Source organism: Herpailurus yagouaroundi, unplaced genomic scaffold (genome assembly GCF_014898765.1).
Source record: "Herpailurus yagouaroundi ecotype Mexico unplaced genomic scaffold, PumYag 355, whole genome shotgun sequence".
Taxonomy (NCBI): Eukaryota; Metazoa; Chordata; class Mammalia; order Carnivora; family Felidae; genus Herpailurus; species Herpailurus yagouaroundi.
This window is the reverse complement of record NW_024412572.1, coordinates 7,261,800-7,279,327: the sequence shown is the minus strand read 5'-3', so window position 1 is coordinate 7,279,327 and position 17,528 is coordinate 7,261,800. Positions and strand designations below refer to the sequence as shown.

The window sequence follows — 17,528 nt, the reverse complement described above, 5'->3', positions numbered from 1 at the left end:
ATTTTCAAGGGGAAGGTTGAAAAGAGGGTGAGAGATCAAGGGGCAGCCAAGGGCTCTGGGCTGGGAAACCAGGGCTTTTTCCAGGACATCTGGGAAAGCTCGTGGATCTCAAACCAGCTCAGAACACTCCCTCACCCCCGGATCTAGCTAGTTCTTAATCATCTTTGAGCCAGCCTGGGACATTCCACCTCAAAAATCAAATAATAGCAGTCTTTTCCCAATTCAGAGAAAAAAAAAAAAAACCAAGTTAATGGATGGAATTCTCAATTGCAAGTTCTCTTCTCACATATTTTCCTTAAACCTTGTGGTCTCTGTGTCCATTTGTCTGCAACTGAGTGCTGGTAGACCGCAGAGTGAATAAACAAATAGTGAAATAAGATTAATGGAAAACCCTGGAAACAGCTGACCAGTGTAATCTGACAGCTTCCTGTGGACACATCTGCTGGCGGTTGGGATTTTATATCCTGCAGTATGATACACGTTCTGCAAGTGGAATCACTCCTGCTTTGTGACGAAATGACGAGCAACATCAGGTTTCCAGTCCTGCAAATAGCACGGCCTCCCAGGTGCTCCTCCACCTGGTGGGACTTCTCAGCAGCTGTGCCAGCTGGAGGCAGGCAGGGCTAGAGCCCAGGTGCTGGGAGAACCTGCCAGGAGGGGCGACGTCTGACTCTCCTGTCCAATTCCCAAGTGCCAGAGCACAGTGGGCAGCAGTTTCCATGGGAGAGGGAGTGCATGCAGCAAGCAGGTTGATTCCCTCCTGGAGTAGACGCAGAAACTACTAGTAGAGCTAAGTAGAAAGCGAATTCTCACAAAGAAGTCCCCCAGAGTAACTTCTTAGTGAGCCTAAGACCAAGACAAATACCAAAGCTGGGGAATTTTCAAACACAGGTTCTCTAGCTCCTTGACTCTTGGTATTGGCACTTTCTGTTGGTTCCTACAAACCCCACATCCCTGAGCTAATACATCAGATGCACCCCTGTGAAGCCCGAGTCCCAGTTAAAAAAAAAAGTTCATTCATTTAGAGAGGGCAAGTGAGCATGAGCAGGGGAGGGGAAGAGAGAGAGAGAGACAGAATGAGAAAAGATCCTCAGTAGGCTCCCCTCTGTCAGCGCAGAGCCTGACTCGGGGGATTGATCCCACGAACCATGAGATCATGACCTGAGCCAAAATCAAGAGTCAGACGCTCAACTGACGGAGCCGCCTGGGCGCCCCCTTAGTCCCAGTCCTGAATGAAACCACCTCAGCTATGCCATGGCTGCTCCTTCACCTGAGTACAAGCTCTGGAAACGCAGTTAGATGCGGAACGGGGAAACTGGCTCGGGGCCTAGCATGTAAGGGAGAAAGGAAGGTGGAAATTGACTTTGAAAAGCAATTCAGGGGGCTCCTGGGTGGCTCAGTTGGTTGAGCATCTGCCTTTGGCTCAGGTCATGATCTTGCGGTTCATGAGTTAAGGGCCCCACGGCAGGCTCTGTGCTGACAGCTGAGCCTGACGCCTACTTCAGATTCTGTGTCTCCCTCTCTCTCTGTGCCTCTCCCGCTCACATTCTCTCTCTCTCACTCTCAAAAATAAATATTAAAATAAAATTTTTTTTAATTAAAAAAAAAAAAAGGAACTCAGGGGTTGCCAATCCAGAGTTCAGATGGGAGCCTGAAGGAGGCCTACTCATTTGGGGGCATCACCCCGCCAGGCCCTTCAGGACTGAGCCAGCCTTGGGCTCCTCCGGCCCCACCTTAACCTGGAGCCCCACTGGTTCTTGGCTTACTTACCAAAGCGTTAATCTCTGGGAGACCACTGGCTTCTCCCTGCTTTTCTGGCATTTGAGGACTAATCTCACTTGGATAATCAGTGAGATAATGAGACTCAAAGAAAGACACGGCACACAATTTTTAAATAACTTTATAATTTCCTGATGGATTTAGTTTGTGAATAAAAAAGAAAAAATGGACAAAGTGTTTACAATAATTATCAAGGCAAAGTTGACTATAACACAATTTCTTTGTAATGTCATTATCCTGTCAGTAACATGACTCTGGCCATCACACACACACGCAAACACACACGCACGCACACACACACACAGTTGAAGGCAGCAGGTGCATCTGCATCACAGACACCCTCATTGCGGCTGCTACTGTCACCAAAAGGAACTCAAGCTAGGAGTCCGTGCCCAGTGCTCCTCAGCTCCTCACTGAAGTGCAGCTCCCCTCTTCCAAAGCAGAGGGGGCGAGTCCCAGGGAGACCCCCGAGTCCCCCATCCTGGACATCCCGGTGTGCTCAGCAGGTTCCTGGGCCAGTCGGCTAGTCCTGCGTGGGCAGACAGGCCAGAACGGATGGTGTGCTGCCCTCAGGTAGGTCTGGCTGCATTGGAGCGTGAATGCGATACTGGTGCGGTGTGGAAAGAAGGGCTGGGCTCAGAGCGCTTGTTCTGGCCCGGGGTGACTTCTCTGGCTTCAGCAGGGTTCCCGTCCTTTCCTGATCAGGGCATCTCTAGGGCCAAGAGAGACAGCCTGGGCCTGGGAGATGTAGGGTCTAAAAAGCTTAAAGGGAAGGAATCTAGGGACTGAGGCCAGAAGGAACTGAGATCTGAGTACAATTCATTCACCTGGATTGCAGGCTCCAGGCTGGCCGCTGCTTGGCCCATAGTGGATGAGTCACTGGATGATATAGCACCGAGTGGGCAGGAAAGAGGTTCTGTGGCCTGTACAGGGCTGCCGGGTGTGGCGCTTCCGAGTCAAGCCTAGGTTACCACACAGTATTAGGCACACTGAGCTGGGACCAATGTGGGTTTGAGGGTGGTTATGGGGTCACAAAATTTGAAACCTCTACCCAGGGGTCCTGAGGATGTATAGGAAATCTCTGGCACAGTGGGGACTCTCTGAGCCCCGGATTCCAATTCCTTTTACGCAGCAGTTGTCTCTTTCACTCAGGCAGTCCCCTACCTAGAGTGTGGTCATCGTGTTTCCCAAGTGGCTAGTCCAGGTGCCACCTAAGCCAACTTGGGAGGAGGGGGAGGAGTTGGGCTGCCCCATAGCTTGAATTCCTTATTAACATGATATCATTTTGCATTTTTAAAAACACAGCTCTTTAACTTTTCAGTTCTACAAACTACTTTTTAATATCTTAATAATCTCAACAATGGACACAATGTAACTGCCCCAATGCTCTGAGCCACACAGACAATATCGACAAGCAGAGAAACAAAGAGGTGGTGGGATGGGACAAAAATCCGCTCCCCCCAAATCAATCCCTAAAACCACCTTTCCCCCAAAAGAGTCAGAAGAAATACCTACAATAGGGTCACAGCACTCACCAAACACGTTGGAAGAAATCAGGAGACGCTTGGTTACAGTTTTGACACTAAAAAGTTTGGAAACAGTTTTTGCTTAAAAAGAGTAAATAAAGACAGCCATTTTGTTCAGAAGGATTTCCCTGTAATGTGTGTGTGTGTTTTTGCCCAAACATTCCCCTAGTCCGCATGGGGAAAATGCCAGATTCTTTTTAGAACATGTCTTTGACCAGTTCAAGTCGCTGTTCTGAGAAGCCCAGGGACTGGCAGTGATGGAGGGGTCGGCCTTGCAGGCTTGCAAAGGGTAGCATCCACACCACATCTACTGTCTCCTTACCTGCTTCTCCAGTTCTGAACTCCTGCAGGAGGGACATGAGGCTGGGGAGGCAGACATGGGAGTTACTGATATTGCTGACACAGGGCCCATGGTAACTTAGGAAGTGCCACGTGAGGGTCACATTCGATGCGACAACATATTCTTTGATTTGTTCTTTCCTCAAAACCCCCGAGAGGGGAGCCAGCGGGCCTATGCTTCACTGCTGGGGTCAAAGGGGAGGGCAGGATGGTTCTGGGATCAGCAGCAAATCCAAATGCCAATCCTGAATGTCGCAGGGGAGGGATGACTAATAAAACTTTGTAATGACTTCCTCTTCTCTCTGGGGAGTGGGTGAGCCAATGAGCTCCCGTGGAAAACCAAACAGACTTTTATTGACAAAAGGTGTCAAGTCCCACTGCTACTACTGACACCAAAGGCAGTCTTGGGTCCAGTTTGCTTCACTAATATTTCTAAAGACCAACTGTAAGGAAGAGAGAGAAGCACTTCGATCTTTGTTAGGTTATAAGGTACTAGGTTAAAGGTTAGAGCTGAGATGGATTTAGGGATTCCCATTCATATTTCTTAATATATTAAAGCCTATTTAAAATCTTTTCCATTTCAAATAGTATCCAAGTCTTTGTAACAATCTCAATTCAGATACTTCATCAAGAACTCAATGAGTACCTGGAATAGAGGTATATGAAAAGATGAGAAAATCACATTGTATTTCTTCAGCCCCACATTGGATTCCACTCACTCTTCTTCATCTTTGTCCCCTTTCGTGATGACCTTGATTTGGGGTACAGATCTTTAGGTGCTAAGGGGCAACTAGACTTGCCAATGGAATGGATGAGTTTGGTGAACATAATAGGCAATGTGCAGTGAGCTTTCAAGGCTCTAGACCTTCGGCAGCAGTTGAGTGACCTAGTGAAACCATGAACACCAGAAGAGTGTCATGCAATGATAAGTCTTTGTGTGATGGGAATAGTGCATTTAGTAAAAGTTGGCTCAATGAGTTATCTCAACTCAAGAAGACACTCTAAGTGCTGGACACTGTATTAATTTTGTCCCTATAATATACAGTCAGGTCATGTTCACTACTAAAGTTTAGCCAGAACCTACTTTCATCTAGAACGAAACAGTCCCCAGAACCATTTGAGATGCTAGAATGACCACCCAAGAGAAATCAAGGAGATCCCTGCTACGGTTCACAGAGACCACACAGATAATGTTTGCCCCAGATATTTTTCTTACTAGAAGTATTTGTCCAAGGACTTCAATAAAGTTTTGGAGAAGAAGCAACAAGAAGGCTTGAAATGAAAAGGGGAAGAAAGGAAGTGCAGTGAGAGTCATGCACCAAGTGGGCAAAAGTGACAGGTATTGTATTTGACAGCAAAGACAGAATGAGCAGGACCCAGGGAGACCTGCTGATGCCTTCCCTTGCCAAAGCTGCTAGAGAACAGCCAGAACCAGGCCACTTCTTTGTGGATGGCCTCTTCTCCTGCCTTCTCTGTTCTGCCGTCGTCCCATGAAGGCTATTATCATACCTCAGTTCCTTGCATTATGGTAGATAAAGTGAGATGCTAATACACCAGGCTTAAAATACTGGGGGCTATCTACATGATTTATGGGCAGTGCAATAAATACATGGAATTGAGGTGATTGACCACAAACGACCACCACTTACTATCTTACCCCTACATCTCCCACTTCCCCTGCTTCTGGCCAGCCTGGCTATCAGGAAGCATCTCAGTAAGAAGTTTATGAGCAGAGTCCACTTAAACCTTCGATAAGAAACAGTCTACAGCTTCTCATAGGAGAGGCTGTTTTACAGCAGGGAATCAGGGCAGCTGGAGATATGACCATATAAGTTAATGGGACAGTCAAGGGCTGCTGGTGGGAAGATACTGGACTGAAGGCTTGTGATGACTTTACAGGCAGCATCATTCTTTGGGTGAGTAACTGGGGAGGGGGAAAGGACAAAATGCAAGACAAAAGCATTTAGCCCAGCAACTCTTATCAGAAGATGTGAGTATCTGGTGGGCGTCTGGCTGGAGAGGTGGTTAAAGGCTACATTTGGGTTAAGTGGTCTCTTTCTTGGTGCCTGATTATTTATTTATGACTGTCATTGTCTAAGCCTGGGAAAAATGCCCCTCAAAATGCCAATACCTTCAACTTGATTTGCAACTTTAGGGTCAATTTTTTGATCCGCAACATGGAGCTGGCCAAGTTCCACATGGTGTACACAGATGTGTGAAGAAAACACTATCTACTACTGCAGCCCCCCTAAACACTATACTCTTGCAGGGTAACGACGACAAATAAAAATCCCGAACCACCAAATAAGATCCTGCAGGCAAGTAAGTGACTCAGCTCCCTGCCCCTGAACTCATCAATTACATTATAGTGAGAAATGCTCATCTGTAAAACATTTTTTTATGAAAAAGATAACTTCTACTCAGAAGGAGTAGGGAGAGGATAGGTATACCTTTTACTGCTTTGACTCAAACAAGGTATGTCTCAGAGTCCTTTACATTTCTCCCTCACTAAAAAGAGACTTTTTTTCAAGGATGGATACCTAACAGTGACTTGCACATAGTAGGCATTTCATACATACTATTTGAATGAAAGAATGGAGGAAGGAATGTGTGTGGGATGAGAAACATTCATTTGTGCCAGAAGGAAGGTTCCAGACAATGCACGAGGCTATGGTTATGGGAGTGCACATCAAGAGTAAAGCTAAAAGGGGAGAAGGTGGGTCATGAACTTCAGCAACCGCTGGGCCGCAAGAGCATACATAGAACATGGATGGTGGGAAGGCAGAAGCATTCTTTAGGGGCTCAGGGGACTAGAATGCTGATGAGGGAGATGTTTAGGAGAAACCAGCCTGGGCCCAAGGAGCGGTCATCTTCTACAGAAGCAGAGCAGCAGGTGGTTGATGGCAAGGTTCGTGTCAAACCCCTCTTCTCTTTCAGACTGAGACGTATAATCTGACAGATTAAGTATAAGGTCAAAGGTCTTAAACAAGAGGGACCGGGGGAGAACTGTTCACACCATCTTCTTATTAACTGGTTGAGAAGAGCAAGGATGAGTGAGACAAACAGGACTGGGTGAAGACTCCAAACTTGTGGTATTAGTGTTCACTAAGCCCTCATGAGGCCTGCTTGCAGCTCCCCTGCATAAAACATTACATGTGAAAGTGAGCGAAAGAAACAGTAAGAAGAGTCAGTTTCTCTTTGTCCCTGTTCTCTCTTTTCCCCCTCTCTCTTTTTAAGATTTTTTTTTAAACCCTTTTAGGAGAAAGCACCTGTTGTGATATTAGAACACTCAGCTCTCTGGTCCATGGGGAAGTTTCTTTCAATATGTTGAACTCCAAGGAGATTCCAGGTTTAGTTCTCATGTCAAGGACAGAAGGTAAACAGGCTACCTACTCCATGTCCCACTGTAAGGGCAGAACCACCAGCTTCCACAGTCCTCCACTGTTGATGACCAGATGGCAGTTCTTCACGGAAACCTGGCCACTTACCTACCCTGGACATCAAGAAAATTAGTGTAGAGACAATATCCAAAGTAGAAAAGCAGAGTTAAGATGAGAGCTGTAGAAAGGGTGCTGGAATCATACTTGAAGGACCAACCAAGATGGGATACAGTTTGTAGTGTTTGCTGGGTGCCAGAAGCTCCTGGGAGCCTGTTCCGTCCAGCTCTTCTTTCTTGGCACCTGGATTTACTATAGCAGGCTGCTGGGCTGGCTACTCCCCATAAAGCAGGGTCAGGATGACTCTTCCAATGCATTGACCACTTGCTCCAGGATGTCGGGGCAATGATCTGCTATCTGCTGGAGAATGGCATTGGCAAACTCCTGCAGTTCTGCATTGTCCCGTTCACCTTTTTCTAGCTCATTCTGAAGCTGAAAGGGAAAGAAAAGATGGATTTCAGATAAAATAAAATTATCCTGTTTGCACTGGGTTAAGAATTATTGTCCATGAATAAAGAAATTGCATTTCCAACAACATAGATGAACCTGGAGGGCCTTGTGCTAAGTGAAATAAACCAGACAGAAAGGCAGATACTGCATGGTATCACTTATAAGTGGGACCTGGGGGGAAAAAGTCAAACTCACAGGTTGCTATCAAGGGCTGGAGGGTGGGGGAGATGGAGCAGGTTGGTAAAAGGGCACAAACTTTCAGTTATAACATGAATAAGGTCTGAGGATCTAATGTATAATACGATGACTACAGTTGATAACATCATACTGTAGAATTAAATTTGCTGAGAGTAGAACTTAAGTGTTCTCATAAGGGGAAAAAAGGAAGTATGTCAGATGACAGATGTATTACCTCGACTGTGGGAATCTTCACAATGTCTATCAAATCATCACGTGCACTTAATAGATCACAATTTTGTCAATTAAACCTTAAAGCTGAAAATTAAAAAAAAAAAAAAGAGAGGCACTTTCTATGTGAAGTCTTCCTGCATCAACGTTAACAACCAGGAAAGTGTAAACGTTAACATCAAGTGTTTGTTCATGAAGGTGTGACTAGTTCACCAGTAATCTGCGGAGCTGGAGCCCCAGCTCCAGTCCCCTCATTCCAGGTGGAACATTCTCTCCACTGTGTCCCAATGTCACACCTCTGTCCAGGATGGGGAAAGGGATACATGCATGACCTCAGGTAGGATCTTAATCTTGTGTAATGGTTCTCATCCTAGGGAAACTTACAATTTAAAAGACTTTCCCCATTTGCTATATACCACTTTTGTTCAGTACATTAGACTATCTGCTCATATAGCTAAAGAGATTATTTTGAGAAACATTTAAGATGCTTAGAAATATAATTCTAACTTCCTGTTGTTTCAAACACTCTCTTGGACATTCCTTCAAGCATTAAAACAACATTTATTGAGGGCCTACTACTTGCTGAAAGATGGAACGGATCTGGTCTTTTCCCTGAAGATCCACTTGGGTTAATGGAAGAAAACACACAAACAGATCATTACAACACAGGATGGTAGGGGCCATGGCCGAGGCTCAGACATGCACTGTAGTGGAAGACATAATAGGGCTGTTTGCATCCTGGAGGAGTGTAAGAAGATGCTACTGAAGGCAGTATGTGGTGTGAATCTTGAAGGCTGAGCGGGAGTTTGCTGGGAGGTCAAAGGCAGAAGAGGCTTTCAAGCACATGAAACAAGGGCAGGTGTGTAGGGCTAAGAAAGGGCGTGGGACCTTGGGGATGAGGGAGCTTCTCAGCATAGCTAGAGCATAAGGTAAGGGGGCTGGGCAGAGAGTGACAGAAAATGAAGCTGATTATGCTCACTAATTTGGATGTAAATTAAAAAAATAAAATTAAAATAAAATAAAAAAATTAAAAATAAATTAAAAAAAGTAAATGAAGATGAGGACACAGACAGGGCCAGACTGTTTGTAAAGCTAAGGAGTTCAGATTGAATCTGGTTAAAAAACAAAGAAAGAAACACCCACAAAAAGGAAGTCCAAGAGTTTTCAAACAGTGTAGTAACATGGTCAGCTTCATTTTTTTAGAAGAGACCTGTGAAGATAAAAACATGTTAGCCTGAATGGAGGGAACACTAAGCTAAAAGAAGTTTTGTGGCAAGCCCAGGTGAGAGTTAAGGAGGGCTAACATGGGGGCACCTGGATGGCTCAGTCGGTTAAGCATCTGACTTTGGCTCAGGTCATGATCTCATGGTTTGTGGGTTTGAGCCCCGCGGCGGGCTCTGTGCTGACAGCTCAATAGATTGAGCCACCCAGGTGCCCTGTTTTAAGGACTGAATGAGCTATTTATATAAACTGCAGTACAATACCTGACATACAGAAAATTATGTATGTTAGATGTTGTTACAATTATTGTTGAATAGGTAAGATTACCTAGACAGAGCATGTAGATTAAAAGGCAAATAGTACCAAGTTTTTTGTTTTTTTTTTTTAAGAACCAAGTTTTAATTACACTGCTGACAGAATCCACATGCTGTGAGCCAAGAATTAGCATGCTGCGTCTTCAAATATATCAAAGAGTTGGGAACAGATTTTGCAATCTTTATTCTGTTAAATGTTGACTGAATACCAGGACATGCAAGGACCAGATTTAGACTACTCTAAGTCTCGACGCATCTCAAGGTCTGACTGTGTCATATGAATATGAATCTCTGAAATGGGGAAACCAAAGAAGCAAAGTGCCTTTTAAATACAGCTGCAAAGAATATAACCCAGAAATACTGCTAGGTGAAAAGGCCACTATTCTCAAATCTCTTGAACAGAACTGAAGTCAATCACACAAAGTAACAGAGGAGGTTGTGAGGTTGTATTGCTTCAGTTTCCCATCTCAGTCCTTCCTAGGAATATTGTGAACATCTTTGGTTTATATTCTGAGTCGGGTATCTGCACTTTACTCTCTACAAGTCACATATTCATTTCCTATGAAATATTTTTCTAGTTGGGCTTCTGCTAAGCAGATAATCACGAAGTTACTTAATGGATTCATTTTAGTTTAAAAATTTTCAGGTTTTTTTTTCTAATTCAAAAAGTATTACGCATGCATTGTAGAAAAATTTGAAAACAAAAACACCAAGAAAAAAAACCAACTGTAATATTAGCATCAGGAGATAACCACTGCTACATATTTTGTCATATATTCTTTGAAACTTTGTTTTATTACACACACACACACACACACACACACACACGTGTAATTTTAGAAACAAAATGGCAATGATAGTATATAGATTATTTGTGAGCTGATTTTGTTTTCACCTAAAAATATACTATAAATACATTTCAGACCAAATCCCAAAGGCTCTTTCAGAGCTTGCTAACTAATTCTAAAATTTATCCCTATGTATAAATATACAACAGGAACCAAGAAAATATTTTAAAGGAAGAAAAACAATGTGTGGACTGGCTTACCAGATTACAAAACATACTGTAAAAAGCCACGAATTAGAAGAGTATTGTACTGATGAAATTAGATCAATGGGATTTAGAATATGATCAGGAGGCATTTGAAATCAATTAACTGTATTAGGTCAACTGGGCCCAGTTGTGGTCAGATTCTTGCTCATATCATACATAAACATAAATTTGAAATTACCTAAAGATCTAAATTTAAAAATTATACTGTGAATTCATATTCTTCTCATGTGCATACAAAACATTCTCCAGGATAGATCATATGAAAGCCACAAAACAAATCTTAATAAATTTAAGACTGAAATCACATCAAGCATGTTTTCCAACCACAATGATATGAAACTAGAAATGTTTCAAAGTGAAAACAGGAAAATTCACAAATATTTGTAGATTAAACAACATGTGACTGAAAAACCAAAGGGCCAAGAAAGAAATCAAAAATTACTTGAGGAGCGTCTGGGTGGATTAGTTGGTTAAGCATCTGACTCTTGGTTTTGGCTCAGGTCATGATCTCACGGTTTGTGGGTTCGAACCCTGAATCAGGCTCTGTGCTGACAGTGCAGACCCTGCTTGGAATTCTCTCTCTCTCCCTCTCTTTCTGCCCTCCCCTGCTCGCACTCTCTCAAAATACATAAATAAACTTAAAAAAAATTACTTGAGACAAAAATGAAAATACAACATACCAAATCTATGGGCTACAGTAAAAACAGTTCTTAAGAGGGAAACTCATAGTGACAGATGCCTACAGTAAGAAGCAAGAAAGATCTCAAACAACCTAACCTTATACCTCAAGGAATTAGAAAAAGAACTAAGCCCAAAGTTAGCAGAAGGAACAAAATAACAAAAAAGACTAAAAAAACAATAGAAATGAAATTGAGACTAAAAAGACAATAGAAAAGATCAATGAAACTAAGAGCTGGTTTTTTGAAAAGATAAATAGACCAAACTTTAGCTAAATTTACCAAGAAAAAAAGTAAGAGGACTCAAAATTGGAAAACAAAGATGAGATGTTATAACCTGTACCAGAGAAAGACAAAGAATCAAAAAGATTACTACAAAAAATTATATGCCAACAAACTGGACAACCTAGAAGAAATGCATAAATTCCTAGAAACATACAACCTACATAACTGAATCATGAAGAAATAAAAAATTGGAACAAACAGATTTTTAGCAAGGGAACTGAATCAGTAATCAAAAACCTCCCAACAAACAAAAGCCCAGGACCAAATGACTTCACTGGTGAATTCTATCGAACATTTAAAGAAGAATTAATACCAATCCTTCTCAAACTCTTCCAAAAAATAGAAGAGGAGGGACAGTGCCAGACTCATTTTACAAAGCCAATATTACTGATACCAAAATCAGAAAAGATACCACAAAGAAAGAAAATTGTGGCCAATACTGCTGATGAACATAGATACAAGATCCTCAATAAAATATTAGCAAACTGCATTTAATACTACATTAAAAGGATGTACACCATGATCAAGTGGGATTTATTCTAAGCATGCAAGGATGCTTCAACATCTGCAAATCAGTAAAATGTGATAAACTACAGTAACAACATGAAGGCCAAAAGTCATATGATCATCCCAACAGATGTAGAAAAAGGATTTGATAAAATTCAACATCCATTTATAACAACTCTCAACAAAGAGGGTATAGAGAGAATATACCTCAACATAAATTAAAATAAATAAAGGAAAAAAAGACAAAGGATTGGGATCATGTATTATGAAAGTATTAGGCTTGTATACAAGCCTAATAATAGAAAAATGGGCAGAGGATATGAACAAAAAAACTCATTGAAGAAAAACAAATGGCTAATAAGCACATAAAAAATACACAACCTCACTGAGTATTAATAATTACTAATGAGTAGTTAAAGAGATACAAATTAAACAAGATAGAGTTTTGTTCCCCCTATCACACTGGCAAAAGACTGTTAATCCGTGTTGGTATATGTTTGGGGAAGTGGGTACTTTGATACTGCTAAGGGATGGAAGGACTTTCAATTTTACTCTCTATACTTTTTTTTTTTAATTACAGTTGACACACAATATTACATTAGTTTCAGGTGTACAACAGAGTGATTGAACATACCTATATGTTTATGCTATGCTCACCACAAGTGTGGCTACCATCTGTCACCATTACAACACTATCACACTATACCACTGACTATATTCTCTACGCTGTACCTTTTATCCTCATGACTTATTCATTCCATAACTGAAAGCCTGTATCTCCCACTCCTCTTCATCCATTTTGCTCAGTCACCCATCCCCATCCTCTCTGACAACCACCAGTTTGTTGTCTGTATTTATAGGTGTGTTTATGCTTTTTATTTGTTTATTCAATTGTTTTGTTTTTTAGATTCCACATATAAGTGAAATCATATGGTGTTTGTCTTTCTCTGACTTATTTCACTTAGCATAATGCCCTCTAGGTCCATCCACATTGTTGCAAATGGCAAGATTTCATTCCTTTTTTACGGTTGAGTAATATTCCATTGTATATATGCGTATGTGTAGATACGTCTCTCCCTTCCTCCCTCCCTCTCTTTATCTTCTTTATCAATTCTTTATCCATTCATCTATTGACAGACACTTGGATTGCTTCCATAATTTGGCTATGGTAAATAAAGCTGGAATAAACATACGGAAGAATGTATCTTTTCAAATTAGTATTTTCATTTTCTTTGGGTAAATGGCCATTAGTAGAATTACTTAATCATATGGTGTTTTTATTTTTAATTTTTTTGAGGAGTCTCCACACTGGTTTCCACCTTGTACCAATTACATTACTTCCAAGAGTGCACAAGGGTCTTCTTTTCCCCATAGCCTCATCAACACTTGTTACTTCTTGTCTTTGTGATTCTAACCATTCTGACAGGTATGAGGTGATACCTCATCATGGTTTTGATTTGCATTTCCCTAATGATCAGTGATGTTGAACACCTTTTCATATGTCTGTTGGCCACCTGTATGTCTTCTCTGGAAAAATGTCTAGTCCTCTGCCCATTTTTAATAAGATTTTTAATTAATTAATTAATTAATTTATTTATTTATTGGGTGTTGAGTTGTACAAGTTCTTTATATATTTTGGATATTAACCTCTTACTGGATGTATCCTTTGCAAATATTTTCTCCTATTCAGTAGATTACCTTTTTTGTTTTGTTGATGGTTTCCTTCATTGTGCAAAAGCTTTTTATTTTGGTGTAATCCCAATAGTTTATTTTTGCTGTTATTTCCCTTGCCTGAGGAGACAAATCTAGAAAAATGTTGCTAAGGCAAAAATCCAAAGAGATTACTGCCTGTGTTTTCTGCTAGCATTTTTACAGTTTTAGGTCTCAGATTTAGGTCTTTAATTAATTTTGTTTACTCTATATACTTCTATATTATTTAATACCACAAGCAGCATCAATTTTATAAGAAATTTGGATACAAAGATATAATATAAATATTCAAAGCTGCATGTGTTTTTAAACATGTAATTCTGATATTCCAAGACTGAAAAGGGGCAAATAGAAATGTATAAAATATTCATTCAAAAAGTATTGATTGTTTTGCCAATGAAAAGGAATTTAGTTCTGATACATGGTATATGACATGAACCATGAAAACACTATGCTGAGTCAAATAAGCCAGTCAACAGAAGACCACATACTGTATGATTCCATTTTTATGAAATGTCCAGAATAGGCAAATCCAGAGTCAGAAAGTAGATTAGTGGCTGCCTAAGGCTGGGGTGGGATGGGGTAATTGGGAGTGATTGCTAATAAATATGTGTTTCTTTTTAGAATGATGAAAATGTTTGACAATTGATGTGGTGACAGTTGTCCAATTCTGAGAATGTACTAAACCTATTGAATTGTACACTTTAAATAGGTGAATTGCATGGTGTGTGAATTACAGCAAAATAAAACTGCAAAGACAGAAAAAAAGGAAAGAAGGAAGAGGAAGTTTCTTGAAGAGTGTGGCTGTTGAGATGAGGGCAGGAAAGAGGGTCTGGAGAAATAGTATGAACTATTCACAGAGGCACAGAGGAGGAAATGTACTTGGCTGTTCACTGAAGTTCAGGAATACAGGAATTACTGGCTCTTGACAGAAGCAGTACCAGTTCTTTGACGGTGACAAAAGGTCCTTGGGCTGGCTAGGCTTGGGCACTATTCCTCAGAGGAACCTCACTCTATTACATGGTTTCAGTGAAGCCACACCTAGGGCATTGCGTTCCATTTCAGGCACCTTATTACCAGAAAAATGGAGACAAACTGGAATGAGTTCAAAGGAAAATGGCAGGCATGACTAAGAAGCTGAAAGGATCATTTTATGGGGCAGGATTAGAACTAAGTAGTAGACCTGAACTAACTGAAGACTAAGCGAAGGGAATGCGATTATTACCTACAAATGTCAGGAGGGTGTACACAAGAAGCTGGAGGAGTGGTTTAGCAGTGGAAGAGAAAGTATAAGTAGAAGTGGTAGAAAAAGATTAGGGGGAAAAAAAAACAGAGGCAGACTATAGGCTATGCTTTTTCCAAGGGCTAACGAATGGTTTGCCTGGGAAAAGGTGTTTAAAAAGAGGATCAGAAGAATCAAATAGTTCAGAGAAGGAAAAAAAGAGTTTAGAGAAGGAAGTGTTCCTTCATTAGCTGGAGTTGCTTTCCATCTGGTGGAGCTTTCTCTATTCTCCAGGGATTATGCATGGTTTGCATTTTATCTGAAAGCAGTATTAGATGTGGGCATGGCTGAGCAGGGAGAGAGTTTATTGGCACTTGATCCAATATATGCTAAAATTTCCTGTCTTGAAAAAAATCTCAGAGATCAATTTTTTGTGTGAAACCTGAATTACATTTAAAATGAGGCTTTTTATTTTGACTTCGAAATGTAAAGCTTTAGTCATTCTGAAGTCAAAGGAGTACAGGAATGTGTGAGAGAAAAAAAAGACCACTTAGGAAAGAAAGGCAATGTGAAGCCATCAAACTAAAAATGTAGACAGATGTGTTATACAGCACAGGTGTGAAAACAAATCTTGAAATATATTAGTACCTTGTTATTTTAAAACATTTCTTTAGCATACACATCGCATGTCTAAAAAAGGAAGTTTTTATACGGTATCAGTATGTAGTGGGTCCTATGGATAAATTGGGAAAAGTGTGTTCTAGCTTCTGAAGTATAATTTACCAGATACCTCACTCTTCTTGTTCCCTCTACCCCTGCCCACACCCTGCCCCTATGCCTGCCTATTCAACTCTCACCTCCTCCCCAAAGAAGGCCCCTTTAAGATTTAACATCAGAAAAGAATTTCCCAAAAAGTACAAACATGTAATATTTGGGGTTTAATGTAAATTCTTATTACACCCTAGCTGCTAGGAATTAAATCCTTTCCCCTCCCCTCTTTCCCTTCCTTGTTAAAGCTACATATCCAAACTTAGTGGATATTAAGATTGAGTAATCCAACAAGATCTTCTATTTCCTATTCTCTACTTTCTAATATTGGCAGGCTAATTCCACCACTGCAAGTACTGAGGTGAAAAATACTGTCTTCTTGGTTTACTTTCTTAAAACACCGTAATTATATGCAGCACCTAAGTTTGCACAATGCCCTCTCTAGATAGAAAGATGCAATTTTCTGTGTACATATTGAAAGCTTTGCATCTAAACCAAACAACAAATTTAAAAACACTTCTAATGTAAAATAATTTCTACAAAACTGCAACGTGGATTTGTTCCCACGAATCCCGCAAGCTCCTGCTGCAATTTAAGCATTAAATCCCTTATCTCAGCACCCTCGTTTCCCTCCATATATAAAATATCACTACAAAATCTTCCTCAAATCTCTTGGGTACCTCAAGATTGAGTGGAAAAACCCAATTCTACTAAACCTTAATTTGATGAAGATACTCTGAAGGAAGAGATTATTGTAGTAATAGATGAGTAGGTATGTACAGTAGAGAAAATATAAAATAACATGCTTTGCTCAATGAAATAGGGATTTGAAAATGTGGATTAGGGATGACTATGAGGGCAACAAGTCTTGCTGCTCCAAACATTCTGCACATGGGGTCTGGGGCCATTAGTGACCAAGAGCACAGCACTCATGATGGGTTAGTACCATTCACTGAATAAGCAACCAGTGAGTCTGAGGAAATTGTTACTAAGGTAATGCAGACATGAAACACACTACACCTCAAAACAACCTCACAACACTCCTTGTTCCTAATCTATTTTCCAGGTACCCTGTAGCCACCCTTCTATGACCCCGTCCCTTCAATTAACTCTGTGTTTCCAATCTCTCCTCTCCCCTGGTCTTTCACCATGGCTTCAGAGGGCACTCTCATCCTGAAATGACCTGTTGAATCTGCTTCCCTCACAAGCTAGTCCCAATTTTTCTCTTTCTTTCACTACCAAACATCTCAAAAGAACAGTCTATATTTGCTACCTCTTTCCTATTTTCCTCCTTAGCATCTAAGAATTTAGTTTTTGCTATTCACTAAAACTGCTCTCTCAAAAGGTTACTAAGCTAAGACTCCCACACTGAAAACTGTAAAACATTATTTACAGAAATAAAAGATATCTTAAATGGAGGAATACAATATGATCATGGATCAGAAGACTCAATAGTATAAAGAATTAATTCGGCCCAAACTAATCTACAGATTCAATTCAATCCAAATAAAACACTCTGGCATGTGTGCATGTAAACTGACAAGCTAATTCAAGGTGTAAGTGGAAACGCAAAGAACCAAGAAGAGCCAAAGCAATCTCAAACAACAAAATGATAAGAACATGAACTATGTTACTGTTATTAGCATAGCTTGCTATTGGCACGAGAACAGGCAAACAGACCAATGGAACAGACAAGGGATCCCAGAAAAACAGCCCAAATCTGGGAATAACCCCAATGCCCACCAACAACTAGGTGATAAATTGTGGTATATTCATTCATACAATGGAATATCATACAGCAATGAGAATGAACGTGTATGTATATCATAAT

General features: G+C 40.8%; 1 protein-coding gene across 9 annotated transcripts in view; it reads right to left on the bottom strand.

Moving 5' to 3' along the window:
- Positions 1 to 1,884: 1,884 nt before the first annotated feature.
- ERC1 (ELKS/RAB6-interacting/CAST family member 1) overlaps positions 1,885 to 17,528 on the bottom strand; it is a 520,536-nt gene continuing 504,892 nt past the window's right edge. For all 9 annotated transcript variants that reach the window (XM_040462885.1, XM_040462876.1, XM_040462881.1 and 6 more), the window contains one exon: positions 1,885 to 7,513. In XM_040462885.1, the coding sequence (XP_040318819.1) occupies positions 7,376 to 7,513 (138 nt within the window). In that variant the 3' untranslated portion in view covers positions 1,885 to 7,375. The remainder of the gene's footprint in view (positions 7,514 to 17,528) is intronic.